Below are 21,866 nucleotides of genomic sequence, written 5' to 3'. Positions count from 1 at the left end.
CCAAGACGATTTCTAATATTTACCACAATAATTTGCTGCTGCTAAAAAAAAAAATAAAAATAAAAAAATCAGCTTTCAGACACTGGAAGATCTGTGCCCTTCTGTAGCATTATCTGCTAACAGAACCAGGCGGTCTTCTAGTCTTCTATCAGTCCATAGCAATTAGAGGAAAACACAAAATGACGGTAACACAATCCCTAATCTGCTTCCATTTAAACATTAACCAGTAACAACGATAACCCCTATTTCATTTGCACCGGGAGATTAACTCAAGCCTATTCCCAGGGGAAAGCCCCCTGATAAGCAGAATGTTTCTGCACGTCATCTTCATAATCTGCCTATTAGACGAGGGACACTAAAAGCCCCTCTCAGCTTTCACTAAATCCACCCACCTGCTTTGGTTTGGTTTTTAAAACTTTCTTTTAAGCAGAGCAGCAGTGCTCAGTCCTTGCAGGTTACTCACTAGATGCAGGAAATTCACATGCATCAGATGCAAAACAGTCTCGCTTACCTCGAGATAACAGCACTGATTAAGAGCACAAGCTGAAGTTGTGGGCTTCAATTAAAAACCTACAGAAGCCACCTCCCTGTCACAGCATCATAGAATGGCCTAGGTTGAAAAGGACCTCAAAGATCAACTAGTTTCAATCCCCCGCATCTATCTTTTAGCATCTCCAACAAATGAAGTACAGGCTCCTGGGCAAGGTGCAGAGCATGCAAAATCTGAACTCACAGAAGCAGAGCAGGATTTGTTCCTTCAGTGTGGCTGCCTCTACAGAGCAGATGCTGAATGCAGAGCGTTGCCAAAGAGATGCTGCAGGCAACTGCTGAAGTTGCTTCTAAATCCATAACTGTATTCATTCCAAGAGTAATTGTTCATCTCACCCCCCATGCACATTTATCCCCAGTTTTATTAAATGGTCTTGAAAACGAACACACCTGCTGTTCGTCTGGGGGCAGTTGTTTTTTCCTGTCACCTTCCAAGGCCCACAGTTAAAGAAAAGTGACCACGTAGGCTTGAAGCTACACCATATATTTGTAAATAAAACAATCTGACAGAACAAGATTACAAAGAACAAAACAAGCCCTTTCCGGAGTTTGTACGTAACAAGAGGAGTTGATGGCAAGTCCGTTTGGTGAAGTTTTAAGCAAACTGATGGTTATGGCTATTACCACAGAACATTGCTTTTTTAATACTTCCTCAAAAAGTTTGGACCACATACACAAATCTCAAATGAAAAATGAAAAAAAACCTCCCCCCAAAAAAAGCATTGGTTTGGTTACAGCTTCAGGGATCAGTGCAAGTTTCATTCACAGAGAAAAGGTACTTGAAGTAGACACAAGAACATTTTGCAGAATATAGGATGTGACCCAACTCCTTTTCCCCACAAAGCGCTGGAAAGTAAGCACAACATATAAGAACACACACACAAAAAAAAAATACACAGAAAGATTGAACCTTCAACAAGGTCTGATAGTGTAGAAAAGGAAAACAATCGTATCAGGAAGAGCATTTCTGTTAGTCATTAGAACATACGTACAAGGGAAGTTTGCATTCTGAATCCGTACAGAAACTGAAGCAAACAAGTCTCTGTTCCTGAAACTTTTTAACATTCCGATTAAGACAGATACAGAAAGTAATCACAAAGTGTCTTCTCAGAATAGCCCATTTTCCCATTCCCCTGCCTTTCAAGGAGTGAACATGTGTAATTATTTATTTCAGTCTTTAAATACATACAACTGTACATTGCTTTTCTGGCAATCTTACATAACCTTTCTGGTCCCCAGCATCTATCAACGTGTTTTCTCCTTTTTGTGTTTACTGCAAAGCAGATCAAATGCTCTTCAGTGCTTTTAAAGAGTTATTTTCAGCAACTGCCCAAGCTAAAACCATCCCTTTACTTTCACCTGAAGTACTGCAGACAATTAACGCAGAGTGCCTCCCTGAAGATGCAGAGCGCATCGTTAGCTACCAGGAATCTCACTGAGTGAGATGGCTTTGAAGAGCTTTGCTAATTTGTTTTTAACTGACTGACATACAGTGTACAAAAATGGGAGACTAGTGCAATATGCAGCATTGATTGTTTATTCAATAAATATTTAACCCAATTATTGCCAGCCAAGGCAAACAGTGCAGAAACTGTCACTTAAAGATACACAAAAGTTTAACCTTTTTTTTTGTATAAAGTCAGTTGCTATTATATTCATACATCTATTTCAAAGATATTTTTCCCCTTCAAAATTGACATTACCTTTATAAAAATATAAAAACATAGAATTTGGGGGAGAGGGGCTAACATGTTTTTACAAGTCTAACCTTTACATATACATAGGAACATGACATTTATAATTAAGAATAAAAATGAATACTATGGTAGAGACATTTTCTGCACTATTATAGTTCTTAAATACATCTTTCTTGGTCCTTGGGTACACATTTAGAAGGAAACAACTTGCATCTCACATGTATCCTGAGGTCAGCTGTGTACAAAGGAAAGCCAATTTCATATGCAGATTTGCAGGCTGCTTGTTCAAGATTTGATGTTATTCTTATACAAAGCCAGTAAGATTTGGGAAGAAAGTGGGAAAAAAAAAACCCTCTCATCAATGTTTTAAGAAACAAGTTAGTGTCGCATTTGGGAAATAACTCCAAAAATATAAGTTATCACAGCAAAATGCTATATCACCCCACTAAAATCTCAGTATGCATTTGCCAGATTTTAAACTTCTAACCTGCTCTGAGAAGAAAGAGTGTGGATGTCCCTGTGAAAAGTCACTCTCAGCTTCCCATCCCCAAGTCCCAGCCCACAGCACAGCTCCTATGGACAGAACCCCATCAAAGCCCACAGGGTTGGGCAGCTTTGGGGCTGCCTGAGCAGTGAGGGCGTGGGGTCCAGTTCCCCTCAGCCTGTGGGCGTGCAGCTGAGAGCTCTGCTTTGAACACAGCAGTTATTCTCTATAGCACCAACAATCTCTCAGACACCAGCATCAGGTGAATACAGACAACACCAAATAGGATTGTTTCTTCCTGAATCAGCACAAGTGTTACAAGGCACTGCTTGGCATAGGAGGTCATAAATAAGAGAAAAACAAGAAAGTTCCCAAGTTCTGTGACACTGAGGTTTGTAATCATGTCACATTTCAACTCATCACATACCATGTTTAGAAAGAACAGATGGTTTGCAGGATTAACCAAAACATCACTGTTCTGAGCATGCTTACAGTTTCCCTCTCCATACCAAAAAAAAAGAAAACCAACCCCACATAACATATTGATATGAAACATTAGGAAGCGTGGGTTGTGAAATTAAGAAAGTACTTTCTATTTTCCAATCTTCCACAGAAGTCTAACCTAGACATAACTCAAGTATAAGAAACTGGAAAACAATCTGATAACATTTACAACAGTCTATCCCTGCAGAGGAGTGAAAAATCTATTGTCTAGAGAACTCATAGATCGAGGCACATCGCAATTGAAGATATTCAGGCATATTTTATGGCTAGAACAGGATTTTTTCAGGGAATCTTGCTACAAGCTTCCCCAAAAGCAGCTCCATACGGTCTGAAACACAAACGTTTGGTCTTTAATCACTACTGTCTTCATCATCATCATCATCAGATGCATCATTTAAAGAAGACTTAGGCGACTGGCTGTAGGAGTCTGATCTTGTGGACTGACAAGCAGTCATCTCCCCAGTAGAAAGAAGATCATAGCAGAAGTCGCAAATCCTCACGGGCTTGGAAGACTGGCTGGGGAGAAGGAACCTCTTCTCAGAGCAAGGCCCACAGACAACAAAGCCGCACTTGCGACAGTGGTGACGACGGTTGACGGGGGTAAATTTTGCTTTCTGACAGCGCATGCAGACAGTGGCTTCTGAGTCTGGCACCCAGACAGCCGCATGCTCATTGCTAGGAGTCTTCCCACTCTTGGAAAGCAAATCAGAAACGCACTTATTTATATGGTTCATCCATTCAGACTTCTCTGTAGCAGTGGCAGCATAAACTGCAAAAGACTTAGTAGGCGTCTTGATGAGCCACCCATTCCGCAAGTCTCCCTCATCCTGGATGGAATCGATGGTGACATTTTCCAGGGGGATTATGTGCTGTTTATTGTATTTCTTCTTCTGGATGACAATATTACCATAAACAAGAATGTCATTGAACAGGAAGAACTGCCTCGCTTTGGGCTTCTTCCTACACAGCTTCGTTAGTACTCCCTCTCCGATGAGAACGCGACCAGGGATAGTCAAAGGCTGACCAGCTGCTCCAAAGCAGTTTTCCACTATACTTATTCTTCTGGTATTTGCCTCGCTGTTTGCCAAGCGATCCACCATCTTTCACAAGTATCCTAAAAGTAGGAAAAAAACAAGTTTGTAATTAGAACAGAACTGATTCAACAGCAGACTTCCAGAAGGAAGGCACCATTTCTGAAAATATCCAACAGAACCTGGTGGCTCAGAAGTGCCAACTTGGACTAGATTTCAATAAGTGTTAACTCCTGAGAATTTTTAGCAACTGATTAGTCTTTTTTAGAAGCATAAATGTTCCATTCAGCTGACAGCTGCTATCTTTATCATACACACAGCACCTACAGTGCTGTTTCTGAGAGCTTCAGGCAACAGACTAGGAGGCTTCCCCTCTAGTAATGTTATTACATACATCTTGCACACATCTACATCCATCCCAATTACATAATGCACACAGGCACCCCGCCACAGAGGAAAGGTCACACAATTCCCCACTGCTCCTGAGAAACAGTGAATGATCTGCACTGGCTAAAAGTTCAGACAGAAAGGCTTTGCATGTCAGGAAATGCTGATAAAATAACTACAGAATAATATGCTCCAGTTATGGATTAAATCATCCCTTTGTTCTTCTCCTAACAGCAAATAAGTTCTTCTCATGAAAGGGCAAGACACTAAAGCACCCGAAGGTTAGCTGAAAATAAGTTCCTGCAGAGATTCACCTGCCTTTAAGTCAGAGCTTCCCATGCAGAGGTCAAAAAAGCAAACTTTGCCAGGCAGTTTCAGACATGCTCCTACCAAGATCTTTGTGAGTATGCCACAAACCCAGCTGTGCACTCCATGGAGCTGTAGGAGAGCTGGCAGGGACAAGCACTAACTCCACACCTTTCCCCAGACAGGCAGAAGACCGCTCTCTTGCCATGTGATTTAGCTACCACAGGGGTGATGCTCAGGACACCCTTTTAGCAGGATTCATGTCTTTACACACAGGCTTGAAGGAAAGACCAGTAGGAAACACCCCAGTATCTATAACCTGTGTTTCCCAGCACAAATCCATTGCAGGGACCTCTATATTCACCTCTCTGTTCTTCCAGATTTACACTGCCTGCTTCCAGTATGGGATCATCCTTTAAATGAAACAGGGCTGGAGCAAGGCCTCACTGCTGCTCAGACCAGCATAAACACTGAGCACACCAATCTGCTTCCTACAAACTCAGATAACTTCCCTACAGAACAGCAACAGAACTCCTGTACAGAAATTCATTTGCAGACACATCTCTCACCAGGCCTCACCTAGACAAGTATGCTGCATTTACTCAGATTACATGAACCCACAGTTAAATGTGACTAAAAAGTTACCTCTAAGTAACTGCTTTAAAAGCTGTACTAGGGCTATGAAAAACACTTCCAATGAACATACTAAAACAGTTTCAACAAACAGACTTACTCAACTATAACTAAGTCAACCATTTTAAAACTGTGTACAACATATTCAACTATGTTCATTGTATTTGTTCAAGAGGTGTCTGGATGAGGAGCTATGAGAAGCTTTAGTAGCTTAGTGGTAATAATGGTGATAGGAGGATGGCTAGACTAGGTGATCTTTGTAGGTCCTTTCCAACCTTGCCATTCTATGATTCTATATGATCTCGTACCTACGCCTCACACTGAAGACAGAAGAATAGTTTCTCAGAGGTACTGTCCAGCATTTCTTCTGAATTCTCATTACATGCCTCATGACACGAGTTAAGCTATTTCAATACAGCAATAATCAGGTTCACAGCCTGATAGTGGAAGTACAAAGCTCCCCAAAATGAAGTCATTTTGATCCGCAGTCAGTCAGAATAAATCACAAACAGGTTGATAAAAGAATGAAATGAATCAAGAAATGCAACTGTGCTGCATCAACGCACACAGGTAAGTGCACCCAGACTACTTCCAGCAGGTATCAAACCTAAAAACTGAATGAAAGAAAAAAGAAGGGGGGGGAGGGGGAGAAAAAAAAAAAGCAAAAAAAAAAAAGCCTGTCCTCCTCTCCTGCCTTGCCTATTGCCTTCCTATTTGATCAGATAAAAGTATTTCCCCAGCAGAACGCTTAAGTCAGCTTTGCAGCAAATGATACATTTGTTTCTGGCCTGCAACCAGAATAACCACCACTATCTTCACTAAGTTCCCGAGTGCTTGAAATGCTTGTTGCTTATCTCTGAAGAGAAGACATGGATTCCAAGTGGAAGGAGAAAAACCAAGAAACTAAAACAAGCAACCCCCATTGATATTCATCCCTTTTCCCCGGCCAGATGTTCCAAACTGGTTTTTCCTGTTCCTATTCTTGCCAAGGTCCGCTAAGTTTTGCCCATCACTCTCTTAAAGAGAGATGCCCAAGAATGGCACTACTGAATACCTACACCACACAGCACCAAACTTAAAAGATAGAGCCCCACCCTCCTCATGCGGTGATGCTCATTTATGGTGAGGAGATGCTCTGCCAGGGCTGGGCACAGAAAGCAGGCTGGCTTCAACCCATGAGCAAACACGAATATTACAGTAAACACTGGGAGATTTTCCTTCCCCCGCCCAGAGAATAGCAACAGATTCAAGTTACATCAACATGACTCATTCTATTGTGTTTCTTTTTTTAATGACATTATTATTCAGGCATACCCCAAATACACCTTCCAACAGAACCTCAGTTCTTTGAAGCACTCCAAGTCCCAAAGCAAACACAAGCACACATGGGTGTGCACACAACCTACATTTACCTGCTTTTTTCAGCATTAACATCTAGACGTGCTGTTATCACTTTTTAAATCTCTACAGCCACCTACCACCGCCTGCACTGGGGAAGAAGCTTAAATGAGGTTTTAGGAGAGCAACCAGCTTCCCCTCTACTACAGCACGACTGGAAGAAATGCTGCTGGAAGCCCCAGCTCCCTCTATCAAGCCCTCAGCCCCCAGCTCTCCCTCTACCAAGGAGAAAGCACTAAGGAGGGAATGCAGATGAGATTACACAAGGCTTCCCGATTTGTTTGCTGCTGTCCTAGGCTCAAAAAAATCAAATTCAAAGAGCAAGGCTAGCAGTGAGGGCTAACAGCAACCACTGCTATCTCATAACACACAGGCAGCACACAGCCCTCCTGAGCAACTTGGTGCCACATCCCAATGAAGGGTTGGGCTGCCACAGCAAGGGGTCACTCACAGCATCACTCAGCAACCCCTCATATTCTGCAAGGAGGGGAAGGAAACTGAGCAGCAGAGCAGAGGGACGCTGAGCGAGCAATGTGCTTCTCTGCTAACCCTACCAGCACGCACTGCTCCTAAGCCTATCACCAATTTGTAAATCGCAACAAGCTGAGTGATTCTGCTAGTTCACAGGGCATAAAAAAAATAAAACGAAACTAAAAACTACCCATAACCATACGTGTCAGCGCAGCAAGCTCTTGGTGTGAGATGACAGCAACCCTCAAGCTGCACTCCTGCTCCTGCTGCCAGCAAAGAGCGAACTCGGCCCAAGGTCACTGCGTGAGCTTTCAAAATACAAGTCTCTACCAGGAGAAAAAGGGGGGAGAAGAGGCTAACGGTTTTAATTAAATTTCTCTAGGGCGACCTAAGAGAAAACAGCTCTAACAGGGAGTGTTTAATCATCCCTGTAGCTGAAACTGAGGCACATGACTCCAGAACTTGGGCAAGGCTGTTCTTTCAGCTGGTTGTTAATGCAACCGCTCACGGGACTCCATGCAAGAATTTTGGACAAGTTAAGGACCATCAAGACAGACAAAAAGATAAAAACAGGAATAGCACCTCTTCCACATTGAAGCTTATGTCTGTAATACCCAACAAATCCTTGCTCAGCAGTCTCAGCTAAGGTCATAAAAGCCACAGGCTGCAGATGAATCCCTCCACCTTCTTTCAAGGCAAAACATCTGCTTTTTCACAGTAACAGAACTAGTGAAATAAGCAATCTGATGTTTTTCTCACAATGTCTTTAAATACAAGCTTTTAAATCTTTCTGAACTCCCATGCGATGCTCATTTACTCTGACCAGCATTTTTTGAGAAACAAAGTCAGTTGAGAAGTAGACAAAAATCCTGAAGGAGAATAACTATTAGAAATAACCAAAGTCAGAAAATATTAGACTAGCAATAGAAAAAGGAGAAGCTATCTGACATTAGAAGCATTGCCCCCTCTTCTTCCCACAGGAACACAAACCTAAGAGATGTGAAACCAGAAGGCACCACAGACTTTCTATTCTCCTGGTAAGTAAAACAATGGAGCTTTTGACTGCAAGAAGTCACAGTTCAAACCTATGCAAAAATTATCCTTTACCAGCCTTTTGCAATTACTGTCTTCTCTTAACGCATATTCAGATATGTGCCTGCAAAAGATTACAGATTACCCACTGGGGCTGGGTGGCAACACCTCCTACACTTTCTCCTGAGGTTTCCTCTGCTGGTCATTATGAGAAGCAGATACTGGATTACTGCTCTTCAGAAGCTAAATTTCAAGATCCGATCAAACAAAACAATCCCCAAGTGATGGCAAACTGCTGGAAATATTCCCCAAAGCAAACAGGGAATAAGAAAGAACTACAGGTTTCAAAATGGCAGACTAGACAAATGCACTTAAGGAGATCAGAATTGTTTTACACATAGTATCAGTTTGTGGATGCTATGAAATCAAAACTCTCAAGCACAGCTGTTAGGACTTCTATCACGTTTGTCTCATTTCCCACTTCTGGCATCCACACTCCCAGAATCATAGAATCATAGAATGGCCTGGGTTGAAAAGGACCACAAAGATCATCCAGTTTCAACCCCCTGCTATGTGCAGGGTCACCAACCAGCAGACCAGGCTGCCCAGAGCCACATCCAGCCTGGCCTTGAATGCCTCCAGGGATGGGGCATCCACAACCTCCTTGGGCAACCTATTCCAGTGTGTCACCACCCTCTGTCTGAAAAACTTCCCCCTAATATCTAACCTAAACCTCCCCCATCTCAGTTTAAAAACATTCCCCCTTGTCCTACCACTATCCATCTTCATAAACAGTTGTTCCCAAGCCCCTCTGCAAGAAGGGCTGTTTGTCTGAGAGGACCTCTCAAACCAGCCCATCACATCAGCCCCCATTTCTGCATACAAGGTGCAGCGTGGTGCTAGTTGCTAGTCGAAACAGCACAGAAATAAACAGATCATCATCTGAGAAAGATTAGCTACGTACAGCTGCACCACAAGTAAGTCTTTCCAAACAAAGAAATAGCAATTCTCAGGATGCTGCAATACTCTCTGTTCCCCCTCCTTCTGACATTTGCTCTCAGGAAACCCATTTCAAGATAGGGATGCTGGGCAAAGGCTTTCTTCCCTGTAGGATAGTAGACAATTTAAAGATGATACATTATTTCATGACACGAAGTCCCCACTCCATTACCCTATGTAGAACTGTCTGACATAAGGTATTTTTACTTTTACTCACAAGAAATTTCACTTATCCACAACAAAACACACATTCAGGAAGTCGGAAACTTCAGCAAACACATGGCACCCCTGGCCACCAGACTGATAATATCCTTGAAGTGACTGCATATGAAACCAGTCACTTGGCACACAAGTGTTTCTTTTTGCTGCAGCATCCTGATGATTAAACTAGTCTTTCCAAACAGAATACCTCTAGAGAAGTTGCTTAAAAGAGAAGAATGCTTATCCTATGTCTCAGTGACGCAGGCTGCATGCAGCTCAGCACAGCCTCGCTTCCTTACCCCGCACAGTGTGCTGCACTTCCATGAGCAGGGCTCCCTGCCAGACAGGCACAGAAGGCATGTATGAGAAGGACACAACCCCAACTCTTTGACTCCTTCAGCAAAGCAACAGCACCAGCACAGCTCTATTACTTTCTGACTGGGCAAGAACCAGCCTCATCCAGTGCACAGCCCCGTCATTGAGCGTCAATTAATAAGCACCTGATTTTTAACATTATTGTGCTTCAGCATTCCTTGAAGGGAGGAAAGTGCTACCAGCCTTGCCTTAATTGCCTGTTCATCCATCATCTTCATCACAATGAGCAATTAAGTTGCTAACAATTATGTTTAACACGTTATATTTACATAGACCAGGCAAGCTGGATTTTTCAGAGTCACAGTATCAGGAAGCAGGCAGCTCATTCATTACCACATGCATTTACAATTCAGGTTAAAAAAAAAAAAAAAAGTGTATCTGAGGTGCTGGAAAGCATATAAAGGCTCAAAATCAACAGCACAAAGGGTCCATCTTGTCCTAAAGCAGCAATGGAGCTTGGATGTTTCCAAGTCAGATTCAATAACACAAGTCCAATAAATAAATGTCAGTAACCACAGTACCTGGTCACACCGCCTGAACGGGTGAAACGGGACCAGCACAAACCTGACTGCAACCTGTGAAGCAAATGAGAACTGGAAAAAAAAAAAAAACAAAACCAGAAGAATGCTGAAGGAACAGAATGAAGAAAGGAGGTACAAACAGCAGATCTAAGTGAAAGCACATAATATGTCACTGGATTGCCCAGGTGTCATAAACAGCCCTTTTTCTTGCACCTGCATTTGTGCATACAGGCAGCATCAGAACTTACATTCCTGTATGTTCAGAACTAACCTACTTTCCTTCTTGCCTGTGGAGAACATATTTTACAATGAAAGATTATAATGAAAGATTCTTCTTTCTGGAGCCTTTCAATACAAACGAGAATCAAACAATTTAAAGTTTCATCAAGTCTGATCCCACACCTGAAAGCTTCTGAAAAACCAATTTCAAGCAGAACTCCATCCTGCTTTATTACAATTAGTTACACAAGCTGAATACCCATGAAAGGTACAGAAGCTCCATAAGTCCTGTACAAACTCGAAGCAAGTAAACTGTAAAGGCAGACAAGGACCATCTGCAAAGCAGATACCTAATCGGCATTAAGTGACTGATCTGTAAGGGAACTCCTCTCTGGGATCAGAGGAAGAGCTCACCCCTCCCAGAGGACGGCCCATCAGTGCAGCCACTTAGCATACATTCCTGTTACATATGCTTTTTAGTAATAGGCTTCAAGTAATGGTTATACTCCGTCTTTTCAGGTCACATGCTTTCAGCCTTCCTCCTTGTCTATGCAAGGAGGACACGCTAATTTGACTTACTGGGGAATAAACATGAATACAAAGGATTAAGTTACCCAAAACCCTCATACAACCCTATGATTTAAGGCTCTGACACAGTAATTCTCTGCCTTTTTGTGGAGGAACTCAGCTATGAAGGCACACATCAGTGCAACAGTACTTTAATCTCTATCAGCATTACAAGCAGTGTTCTTAAGTGCAACACTTGACCTTCCCCATTATTGCCAAACAAAACAGCGTGAATTTTTCATGTGCGATCTCTAATGCTTTGAAAATATTTCCATTGGGGAAAACTGCTGAACTAAACACAAGCACAGCAGATAGTCCACATTTCTGAAGCAGGTTAGGAGATAAATCAGCACAAGTCTTCAATCTCACCAATTCCACCTCCTACACAGGCTCCATCAACACATACAAAAAGGGACGATGCCATCACTTGCCCCAAATGCTTCACCACGTCATCTTTGCTGGCAAAATGAGGCGTGCTGTGCGCTCAGCTCTGAGAGCTGCAAGCAGAAGCCAGGCGCTCGTGCACAAACCAGCACTGCCTGTCGTGAGCCACGAACAGACAACAAGGGCTGGATGAAAGATGAGACAGGACAACTCTACTTGTAAAGCAGTGCAGCCTCCTAACAAGCAGTTCTCCAGTTACTTTGCTTGCAAAATATTCCTTAAAGCGCTTCACAAACTGCCTTGCTATTGGTACTGTAACCAGCTGGTAAGGATGGAGAGGATAACTGCTGACATCCAAAGGATGTTAGTAACAGGAATGACAAAAGGAGACATCATCAAGTGGAGGTGTTCAAGGCCAGGTTGATGGGGCCCTGGGCAGCCTGGTCTAGTATTAAATGTGGAGGCCTGTGGTGGGGGGTTGGAGATTCACGATCCCTGAGGTCCCTTCCAACCCTGACCATTCTGTGATCATGACGCTGCAGATAAATATGAAGCAATAGATTCAAGGTGGACAAAACAGCAGAAGTGAGGCAATGGAATCCTCTGCAGTTCCCCAGCACAATTGTTACCCAGAATTTCTTCTGACCTTCAGAGAGGTGCAGGTAGCAGGACAGAAAGTCAAACTCTCCCACAGATGGCTCTCTGAAAGTCTCACTTCAGGGCGCAGGCCATTGCAGATCCTGTTTTAACGACCTAACATCTTGCAGCTTAAGAATTCTTTGAGTACACTGTAGGGAATTTTAGAATACCCTAACTTAGAAGGAAAGACTGTCATTTCCTTTTCACTCACTGGTTGGGTAAGAATAGCTCAAGGAATGTAAATGTTTTTAAATGAAGAAAAACAAAAGCTTTATTGTCAAACCTGCAAGACAAGCCCATTACCCTTAACATCTCCCAGAGCCATTATCCAAGCCAGATAAAAATGCCTAGAAAGGCCTATTACATTTCCACTACGGAGACTGTTTCTAGGAGGATCTTTCAAACTATGTGACCTTACATTCCCCAGCCCACTCCCAAGTGGGTCTGGATACAGAAGCTATCTTTAGCAGGAGACTCCCCCCACCTGCTTAGCCCAGCAGCATGCAGGCCAGCACAGTGAGAGCAGAGAGATGCTTTTTCGCTGCCCCAGCTGCTCTGCCAGCTCCCATTTTCACAGAATGGCTCGTGTGGATTCTGCACACCGAGTTTAATACAATCAACTTCAGCAGGGAAGAAACACTGATTTAACCTCCTTGTAAACTGACAGACGTGCCAAATGAGTCATAATGCAAACTAATCGTAAGGGAGACCGGAGGAAAAAGAAGAGGCAAAGGGAAGCAGGCTTCAACCCATTAAAAAAAAAAATATGCAGAACTCAGGAGTGCTGACTCCCAAAACTGTTCCCACTGCTTTGTCCCTGTAAGTCACAACAGCTTGCCCCACACTACTCCCAGGAGCTGTTTATCAGCATACTTTGGTCTCAAAAAACAGAGCTTCAGCACTGCTTCTCTGTGAAACCAAGCAAGGTTCCTAGTAAGGGGACACAAAGCCTGACTGGGGAAAGCAGTGAGGCCCAGGCAGACGGGGACTGTGCAGGATATGTGCAAGGAGCAGGGCACAGGGCCTGCCTCAGCAGCACAGGTACACTCAGCTCACAGAACTACATACCATCATGCTGGGAGAAGGTGTAGAAGCCTAGGAATGAAGTACCTGTAAGAGATCCTGCACATAATGAAATCAGCTGTTTATTGCCTCTGTCAGACTGCTATTTGTACCAAACTTTAGTAACTGATAGTGCTTTTGTCTCCTGGCAGGACAGACGCCTCGCTTGGAGCAGGAAGGGGAGCAGCTCCCCAAGCCCCAGCCCTCCCTGTTTTCCCTTGCTCAGGATCCTTGGTGCTCTGGAACACACCAGGATACCATTTCAAAACTCATTTACCCAGATTTGGAGCCCCAAAAGCTCAAGCTCCCTGAAGCAACAGCACAGACAGCCAGATATGTTTTACTTTTACATGGTCAGCACGTAACACGCCGTGCACAGGTGCTGCTGTGCTCAGATGAGCATGGGATGAGATCCGTGACAAAAGTCAACAGAAAACACCTGAACAACTGTGGCATAAGCTGATGTTGTACCAACACAGCTCAGAGACAGGAATTCACAACATGTCTTTCAAATGGGGAGATAAGTAATTTAAGTGAGTATTCTGGAAAGGTGTGGGGAAAGAGGCGCAGCATCATTAGTACAGAACGTAACCCATCACCCAGTTACAGCAGTTTGGCATGAAGCGTTGCCAAACCCACTTCACAAGCTTCTCTTCAAAATCACATTGGTTTAGAGGTAAGCATCAATTACTGCGTTTGGAGGCACGTGTGGAGACACTTTCACACGTCACATGTCAATGTTATACACTATACAAAAGTGCTTACTTAAGGAAAAAAAGTTACTATACGCTTCAGGCCAGAAACCAGTTCCAGGGAGGCAGGCTGCCCCTCAGACGAAGCAGAACAGAGAATTTGGTCCTCTGACATAAGCAGGGTCTGCAAGCGTGCTCCCTGCAGCATTGCCAATGAGTATATCAAGCTGCCAGCATTCTCATTACTTCCATCACCATCATGAGATAAGTTACTCAGTCTTAACAGTGGTCCAGCAAGGGCCGAACTACACATAACTGATTTCAGCATGACCACGCCACAGAAAGAATTACAGATCTCACAGAAAGTGAGAGTGAGAACAAGGCACGAGGCATTAGCTGCTAACAGGTAACTACAACAAAAGAATTTGCTTTTAACCAGCACTGCTTTGAAGCACAGCAAAATTTTTCCCTGTAGCCCCACGATTCACAAGTACTGAAGTATAACCACATCATCGCTATTTTGTTGTTTGTTTTAATTATATAAAATATTATTTTCACGTGCATGCATCCTTTAAGAATTCAGATGCCTTATTTGGGAAATAAAGAGGTTTCTTTAAACAGCTTGGTAATAGTGGGCATTCCCACAAAGGGAAGCAGGACCCAGGCCAAGCACCAGCACAGCCTCCTGCCACCCTGACTTCTTGCTGCTCTTGAACTCCAGGTAAGTTTAGAAATCTCTACTGTGGGAGACATACCAAACACTACACAGTACTGAAGAATTACAATCAGGAGACCTGCAGCTGGTACATAACACAGTCAGATGCAGTACTTTTTCAATATTATAATGGGGAAAGCAGAACAGCCAGAATATTTTGGCAGAAGCAAGGGGCAGCTGGAACACAGCGTGGTGCTCAGAGCCAAGTACACATCCTGTCACACCTTGCTTCAGGACACCTGAAGGCACCCAAGGACTGGAACTGCACACCTCTCTCCTCTGCCTCTAGCAATAATTAAATTGCATTTCTCCAGCAATATTTAAAATACATAAGCCACGCGTTGCATTGCTCTTTCACAACCAAGCGATGGTCAGAGGAAAAAAAAAAAGAGAGGAAAAGAAAAATAAAGAGTCAGTTCCTGAAAGAATCCCGTAATCATAACAGCTGAACTACGCAACCTTCTTGGGAAACGCACTCACCAGCCTTTGACAGCCTGTCAAATGCACTTGATGCACTTTCGAGGTCTGTGGAAAGCATGTGGAGTGCTGGAGGACTGGCAGCCCGCTGCCCCTGCTGAGCACCAAGACCCATCGCATGGCAACACTGCAGCTCACTGCTTCCCTGGGGTCATCTTATGTGCAGGAATAGGACTGGGGCAAGCATTACTGCATTTGAAACCCTCAAGATTCAACTGTTTGTCTTTCTTTTCCCCTTACACAAGATGCCTAAATGCTGTTGAATATGCAATATGCTGAACACTGTATTACTGTAAAATATCAAAATGCGAAGGGAAAAAAATAAAAACAACACTTGAAAACAGATTTCAAAATCCTTAAATTATTCATGGTTGCAACAGAAGCAGGCAGAAAGTATCATTACACCCATGGTAGCAGCGTTCCTACTTATTTATGTAACATCGAGAGCCAAAACAAACATATTAGTACATTTTTGACTATGTAAAATATCAGGCTGAAAAAAAAAAATCATGAAACATACTGCTCTGTTCAGTAACACCTGCACACAATGACACTTCCTTCTGTAGAAGGAGAATCTTTGTCCAGCAATCCAACAATTCTTCATGCACAAGGACCCACTCAGTGCAGCAGCACTACTGACGTGGGTAGGAATTTGCAGGACTCTACTTGCTAACACAGTTGTCATCAGGGCTTATACTTTATGACAACGCCAAAATAATGGTTTAGGTGTAAGCATGTTCTACCACACCTACCTACAGCAGCTTTAATTCCCCTCTCAACTGTAAGGAGTCCCCCCTAAATCATAAACACAAAGTCATTCTACAACAACAAACCCTGTATTTCACAGTATCATAGAATGGCCTGGGTTGAAAAGGACTACAACAATCATCTAGTTTCAATCCTCCTGCTATGTGCAGGATCGCCAATCACCAGACCAGGCTGCCCAGAGCCACAGAGTATTTGCTGCACAAAGTTTTAAATATGTGATTCTACTTCAAAAGTCTGCTTTTACACTTGTTTATTTGCTTTCAGCACAATCCCCGGGTCGGCAGATTTCCATCAAATTACTGAATTAATCCCTGTGAGCTGTAACACACGTAAACAAGCACCGTCCATCATTAAAAAGCCACATAAAGCTAATGGAAAGGTAAGCCTGAATATTAATATTAAGAGAGCCTGGAATAAGTCACAAGCATACCTGTAGCACTTAGGCAGTAAGAACAAGCTTTAATTTCTTAATACAGAAATTAAAAGCAAGCCAACAACTTCCTTGTCTACTAAAATCTAAGCAGCTCACCCACAGTTAACATCCGAGTCTCCTGATTTGACATCTCCTGATAAGTGGTCTTCATATACAAATAATCAGTGCAGTTAACGAAAACTTGTGTCTTGGTGAAAAGACACTGCTCAGTTTCTGGGTAAGACGGAGCCAATCCAGCTCTGAGCTCCCACACTCCGGTTTTCATTTCATGTTTCAGGGATTTCCTCTGTGTGGTTTTCTCTGCAGAACAGACTCAACTGCTGCAGAAGCCACACGGGCTATTTACATGCAGAAGAATTTGGGACTCATGCTTACAGTGCTTCACTTTCGCTGTGTTTTGGACACACAGCCTGGATGTCATTTTGAACATAAGCACAGCCCTAAACACCAGGAAAAGAATTATTTAATGACTTGAGCTGATAGACATATGGATAGGGTTGGAATTCGATGATCCCTGAGGTCCCACCCAAGCTTTCTATATCCCAAACCAGCCCTTCTACGAGCTTGTATTGAGCTACGCAGGGATTCCTCACTGGATTAGTCAACATCATTGGGGTCTCCGCACTGACAGCATTAAGCCTTTAAACGCTTTCCTTCTTTCAGAGAGCCTCAACCAAACCAAAACACACCATTCCGAACCGAAAGCTGGAGCGCTCAATTATGCCGGGAGTGAAAGAGGAACCTTACTCAGGGAGCGAAAGAGGAACCGGCAATCGCGCTTCTGAAATCCGCCCCGGCTTCGGGGTTCGGTATCAGGCCCGCCCTGTGCCGGCACAGCCCGTCCCGGAGCACGGCGGTACTGACGCAGCCGAGAGAACCTGGGCCGTCTCGAGGGCCGCTCCGCTCGCTGACAACTGCGGCACCCGGGGACAGCCGGCACACAGCGCCGCTGCACAGCCAGCTCCCCGCCGCGCCGCACGCGTTTGCCGCCCGTAAGCCCTCGGACGAGCGGCAGGCAGCGCTCAGCGGGAGGCGCGAGGAGCCGCGCCCCGCCGTCGGGCAGCACGCATCGCAGCGGCGCTCCCCTCGGAAACGCACACCCAACCGCCGCGCTGACAGATGCGCCTCTGCAATTCCACCTCCTTCCCGCTGCTGCTTGTTTAATTATTTCTTAATTTGGGATCCAACTCACGCACCCCTCGAACCCGCCGACACCGGAGAACCCCAATCGAGGGTTCCACGCACTTACGTAACGCCCGAGGCTGGCAGCGGCAGGGCTTTTTAGCCCCGTTAAAGCCCAACTGTTCTCGGACGGGACAAACGAGCGCCCGCCGCCGCCCCTTCGCTTCCCGACAGCCGCCCGCTCCCCCCGCAGCGCCTCCCGGCGAGCAGCGGCAGCTCCCGACTCCGCGCCGCGCCCCCTCCCGCGGGGCAGCTCCCCGCCCGCAGCCCCCGGCTCCCAACATGGCCGCGGCGGAGCGGCCGGAGCCCCAACGGGGACGCGCTCCGTCAGGAAAGTTTCTTTCTCTGCCTCCCCGTCCCGCTCCGGCGGCCTGAACGCGAGCGGAAAGCCGCCCGTTTCGCGCTGCGCTCACCGCGCTACTCGCCCGGCGCTCCGCACTCCGGCAGCCGCCCCGACCCCGCCGCGCTCTCCCCGCTCGGCCGCGGTCATGCACCCGCCGGGGCCGGGCTCCGGGACACCGCCCGCGCGGGGCGGGACCGCCGCCATCTTGGGCGGAGCCAGGCGGGCGGGAAGCGCTGAGGGACGGCGGGGCGCTGGCGGCGCGCGGAGGGGGATTCTCGGTGCTGGAAAACATCGCCTCGGTTTGGGGATTTGTTCGAAAACGCCTTTCCATTCTTTGCACGCCATCCAAAGTCGGCTGTCTGTCGCTTCAAACACCGGTTTCTTGAAGCGAACGAAAAGGACTGTCATGTTCTTTTTTTAAATCAATCTCTGTGTAAACGTTTTGTAGCGCACAGAAGGCAGTCGCTGACTTGTTTGAGTTTGAATAGCTGCCAGTCAGCTTGGAGAAACGCGCCCCGGCCTGATAGTACAAACTGTACCAGAAACGCCGCAGAACTCATAAATACAGAGAGGCAGTAGCACAACTCCAACACTTGGGCATTAATCTGGCCCTCTGTAGAGGAAAGACTCAGGGCCTGCTGTGACATCGCTCCAGCGCAATGCCCGTGCTTTGGAAACCAGCCTAAGGGTCTGCTTGAGGAAAGTCTCACTTACAGGAAACACCGTGGGTTTCGCTTTCCCCACTTCACACTGCAGCCAATTGTTGGGCAACAAGGCAGGATGACAGTTTTTCCCCATTTTCTAAAGGGAAAAAAAAAAAATGGTTAGAAAGTGGGGCTTTCCTGTGGTAGCAACAAACCATTGAAATTTCCTAATTTCAACTGAATTTGTAAAACTGGGACTTTTCACTGCTATTTACTTCCTCACCGCCATTTGGAATTTGTTCATTTTGATATAGTCAAAAAAATAGAAGGGAAAATAATAATTTTTTAAAAGTCACACAATGCCCCAAACAGATTTGCCCATTCTTGGATCTTAGGAGCGTAAGGAGTCCTGTTTGGCACCCATTAACTTCACCCTGTCCCCAGCAGTGACTGCTAGTGGAGACTGAGGAAAAACACATAAAAATAAAGCAATTTCCTATTTATCTCGTGAACTGAGCTTCTAAGAGGGTTTTTGTTTTTTTTTTGAGGTGTGGACCTCAGTGTTAAAGAGGCTGCTGTTAATGCACTCCTCTAAGAGACACCAACTGATAATACTTCACACAGGATCACAGGGGTTGGAAGGGACCTCTGGAGCTCATCTAGTCCAACCTCCTGCTAAAGCAGGTTCCCTACAGCAAGTCACACAGGGAGGCATCCAGACTGGTTCTTAGTATCTCTAGAGGAGTCTCCATAATTTCTTTGGGCTCTCTCACCCTCATGTTTATCTAATTTATTTAATTCCTTTTTTTCACCTTCATAACATCACATGCAAATGTAATTATTCTTTTAAAATTCATTATTTGATGATAGAAGGATTCCATTCAAAATAAAATACATATTATCTAGGAAACATATGCTACTATAATTTTGCTCCAATCTACTTCTGTTCATTCTGTAACAGCCGGCAGTGTTTGTATTCTGAAAACTACCACACTGCTTGCTAACCTTTGATCAGTACTTCATGGCAAACTCACCACGGCCAATTAATGGGCTGACCAGAGCCAGGGATGAACCACGGAAACCTGTGTTAATCAGTGCTGAACACCTTGATCCTCTGAGGATTCAGGTCAGCAAGCATTCTAACTCAGTCAGGTCAAGGTGGGATTAGAATTGTACTCTTGCCATTAAAGAAAAAAAAAAGTTCATTGTAAAATAACCACAGGAAATACCTGAGTGATAAATAAGGATCCTCACGCTATTTTAATGGAGCTGTATTTAACATAAAGTTGATAAACAGTGGTTATTTTTTGCATGTAACATTAATGAGAAGAGGCATTTAAAAGAAAATCTGATCTACTTGGATACAATTCTTCTTATACATTCCATCTTTTAAATAAAAGCATGTACATGAATGTACGGGCTCTCTTTTTTCCTGTGAAAAGACACGACATTCATCTCTTTCGTATGATAAAAAGACCAGTAAAACAGGACCATCTGTAATTCTCGATAATTGTAAAATAATTTCTGTGAGGTCACATTAATAACATGGATTTTTCTACATTATAAATCTTCAAGTTTTTTTTCCAAAGCTCTGAGAGTTACATAAGCTACCTTTGCTCGGTGAAGACCTTGTGCCAGTGTATTACTGTGAGAGCCAGTATCTTCATGTGTACAACAGAAACTAAACTTCAGGAATCAAATTCAAGACCTCAGACTGATTCCCAACTTCCCTCAGTTAAAATTGCTTAAACTTGTTTATACATTTAGACCCTAGTCATGACTATAGCTCAGTAGGTATTTGTAATTTTTGTCTCAGGTTTATGGTTGAGCTACTGCCATTTATAAACATTACAAGACTTTAACACCTTAGCCTACCCTAAAAGCCAAAAATCGCAAACTGATCTGTTATTTCTCAGCTGAGATCAAGATACACTCAATGCAGGATTCTTCCTTCTTCTCCTGTTGTACTTACCACACAGATGAGACACAGCAAACACTATTTGGCACCAAATCTTAACAAATAACACGAAGGCTCGAGCCATGTTCGTCTTCTGATGTATTGTCTTTCCGGCACTGTTAACAGGAAAGGATCACTGTTTTTGAGAGAATAGTTTCTCACCACTGCTAACCACCTGTATATTCAAAATCTCTTTAGAACCTGAGGACAACTTCCTATCAGCCAAGGGAAAATCCACCATCTGTGCTGCATTTTCGTATGCTGAACAGTCCATCATAATCAAAAGAACACCCTCATGTTGAAGGTACGAAAAAATTTGGCAGAGAAGTAGCAATAACAAGCAAGGCCTTTCTCTAAAAATAATATTTATAATAGAAAATAATGTAAACACAGAACAACCTTTCATTCATTTAGTGTTCATCCCATCGCTTCTGAACAGCGTTCTTTTTCCTCAGTTTACATAGCCAAAGTGCTAGCCAACAGCCTGAGAAGGAAGGGCTCAGGAGCTGAATGAGAAATAACTCTTTGTTTCCTAAGGATCAGCATGTCTCACTGTGACTCTTCAAATATTCACGTTATTCCTGGTGTCCACTTTCATTAGCTAACCCATAATGACTGATTCTAAACTTGCTCTGTTGAAATCAGAATATGATTCTTCATCATTAATTTCTTCCAAGAAATTAATCTGATAAGATAGATTTCTTAAGCAGAAAGCTTCACTTGTCCTGAGTTTTGTACTTTCTGGCTTTCCAAGTCTCCCATAAAAGCAGTGTTTTTACAATTCAATGTGTATTGTTTTACTAAAAGCTTAAACTATATGATCTGTAAATATACAAATCATATAAATTTGTCAGGAGCCTGGCATTATGAAGCATTCTGCAAAACACTGAAGGAATCTGGTCCCATGTGTTTGTTTCTGAATAAACCATATTCTGAAATCTGGAATTCCGTCCTTGAAGTGTTCTGTTCGGAGCTATGGTTTAAGAGGATGAACACTTCTTCGTGTTTCATTTGGACAGAGATGGGCAATAACTCAATTTAAAAAGTGTAGATGGCCTGTAGGGTGCTTTTACATCTCCTGACATTAGAAGACAACAAACAGATGTATTTGCTGTATTTGAACTTTTGGGGGTTTTGAGCAATGATAGCAATGTCTGACTGTGGGTTGGCAGGAAAGGATTTTCAGACCTTTATCC

At 43.9% G+C, this 21,866-nt stretch overlaps 2 protein-coding genes across 6 annotated transcripts in view; one reads left to right on the top strand and one right to left on the bottom strand.

Moving 5' to 3' along the window:
- CFAP418 (cilia and flagella associated protein 418) overlaps positions 1–21,866 on the top strand; it is a 124,354-nt gene that overhangs the window by 27,648 nt on the left and 74,840 nt on the right. The window lies entirely within an intron of this gene.
- PLEKHF2 (pleckstrin homology and FYVE domain containing 2) lies at positions 1,018–18,268 on the bottom strand. 4 transcript variants are annotated; one of them, XM_052703311.1, is made up of 2 exons: positions 18,140–18,268; positions 1,018–4,348 (listed from the first exon to the last, which is right to left on the bottom strand). In XM_052703311.1, exon 2 carries the CDS (start codon positions 4,332–4,334, stop codon positions 3,585–3,587), a length of 750 nt encoding a protein of 249 aa, XP_052559271.1. In that variant the 5' UTR covers positions 4,335–4,348; positions 18,140–18,268; the 3' UTR covers positions 1,018–3,584. The 4 variants fall into 4 exon arrangements, with proteins under 4 accessions (XP_052559271.1, XP_052559272.1, XP_052559273.1 ...); XM_052703312.1 differs by lacking the exon at positions 18,140–18,268 and adding an exon at positions 17,794–17,900; XM_052703313.1 differs by lacking the exon at positions 18,140–18,268 and adding an exon at positions 17,292–17,318.

This window comes from Tympanuchus pallidicinctus, unplaced genomic scaffold, assembly GCF_026119805.1.
Source record: "Tympanuchus pallidicinctus isolate F22 unplaced genomic scaffold, pur_lepc_1.0 scaffold5, whole genome shotgun sequence".
Classification (NCBI taxonomy): domain Eukaryota; kingdom Metazoa; phylum Chordata; class Aves; order Galliformes; family Phasianidae; genus Tympanuchus; species Tympanuchus pallidicinctus.
The sequence above is the reverse complement of the archived record's forward strand: the minus strand, read 5'-3'. Positions and strand labels throughout refer to the sequence as shown.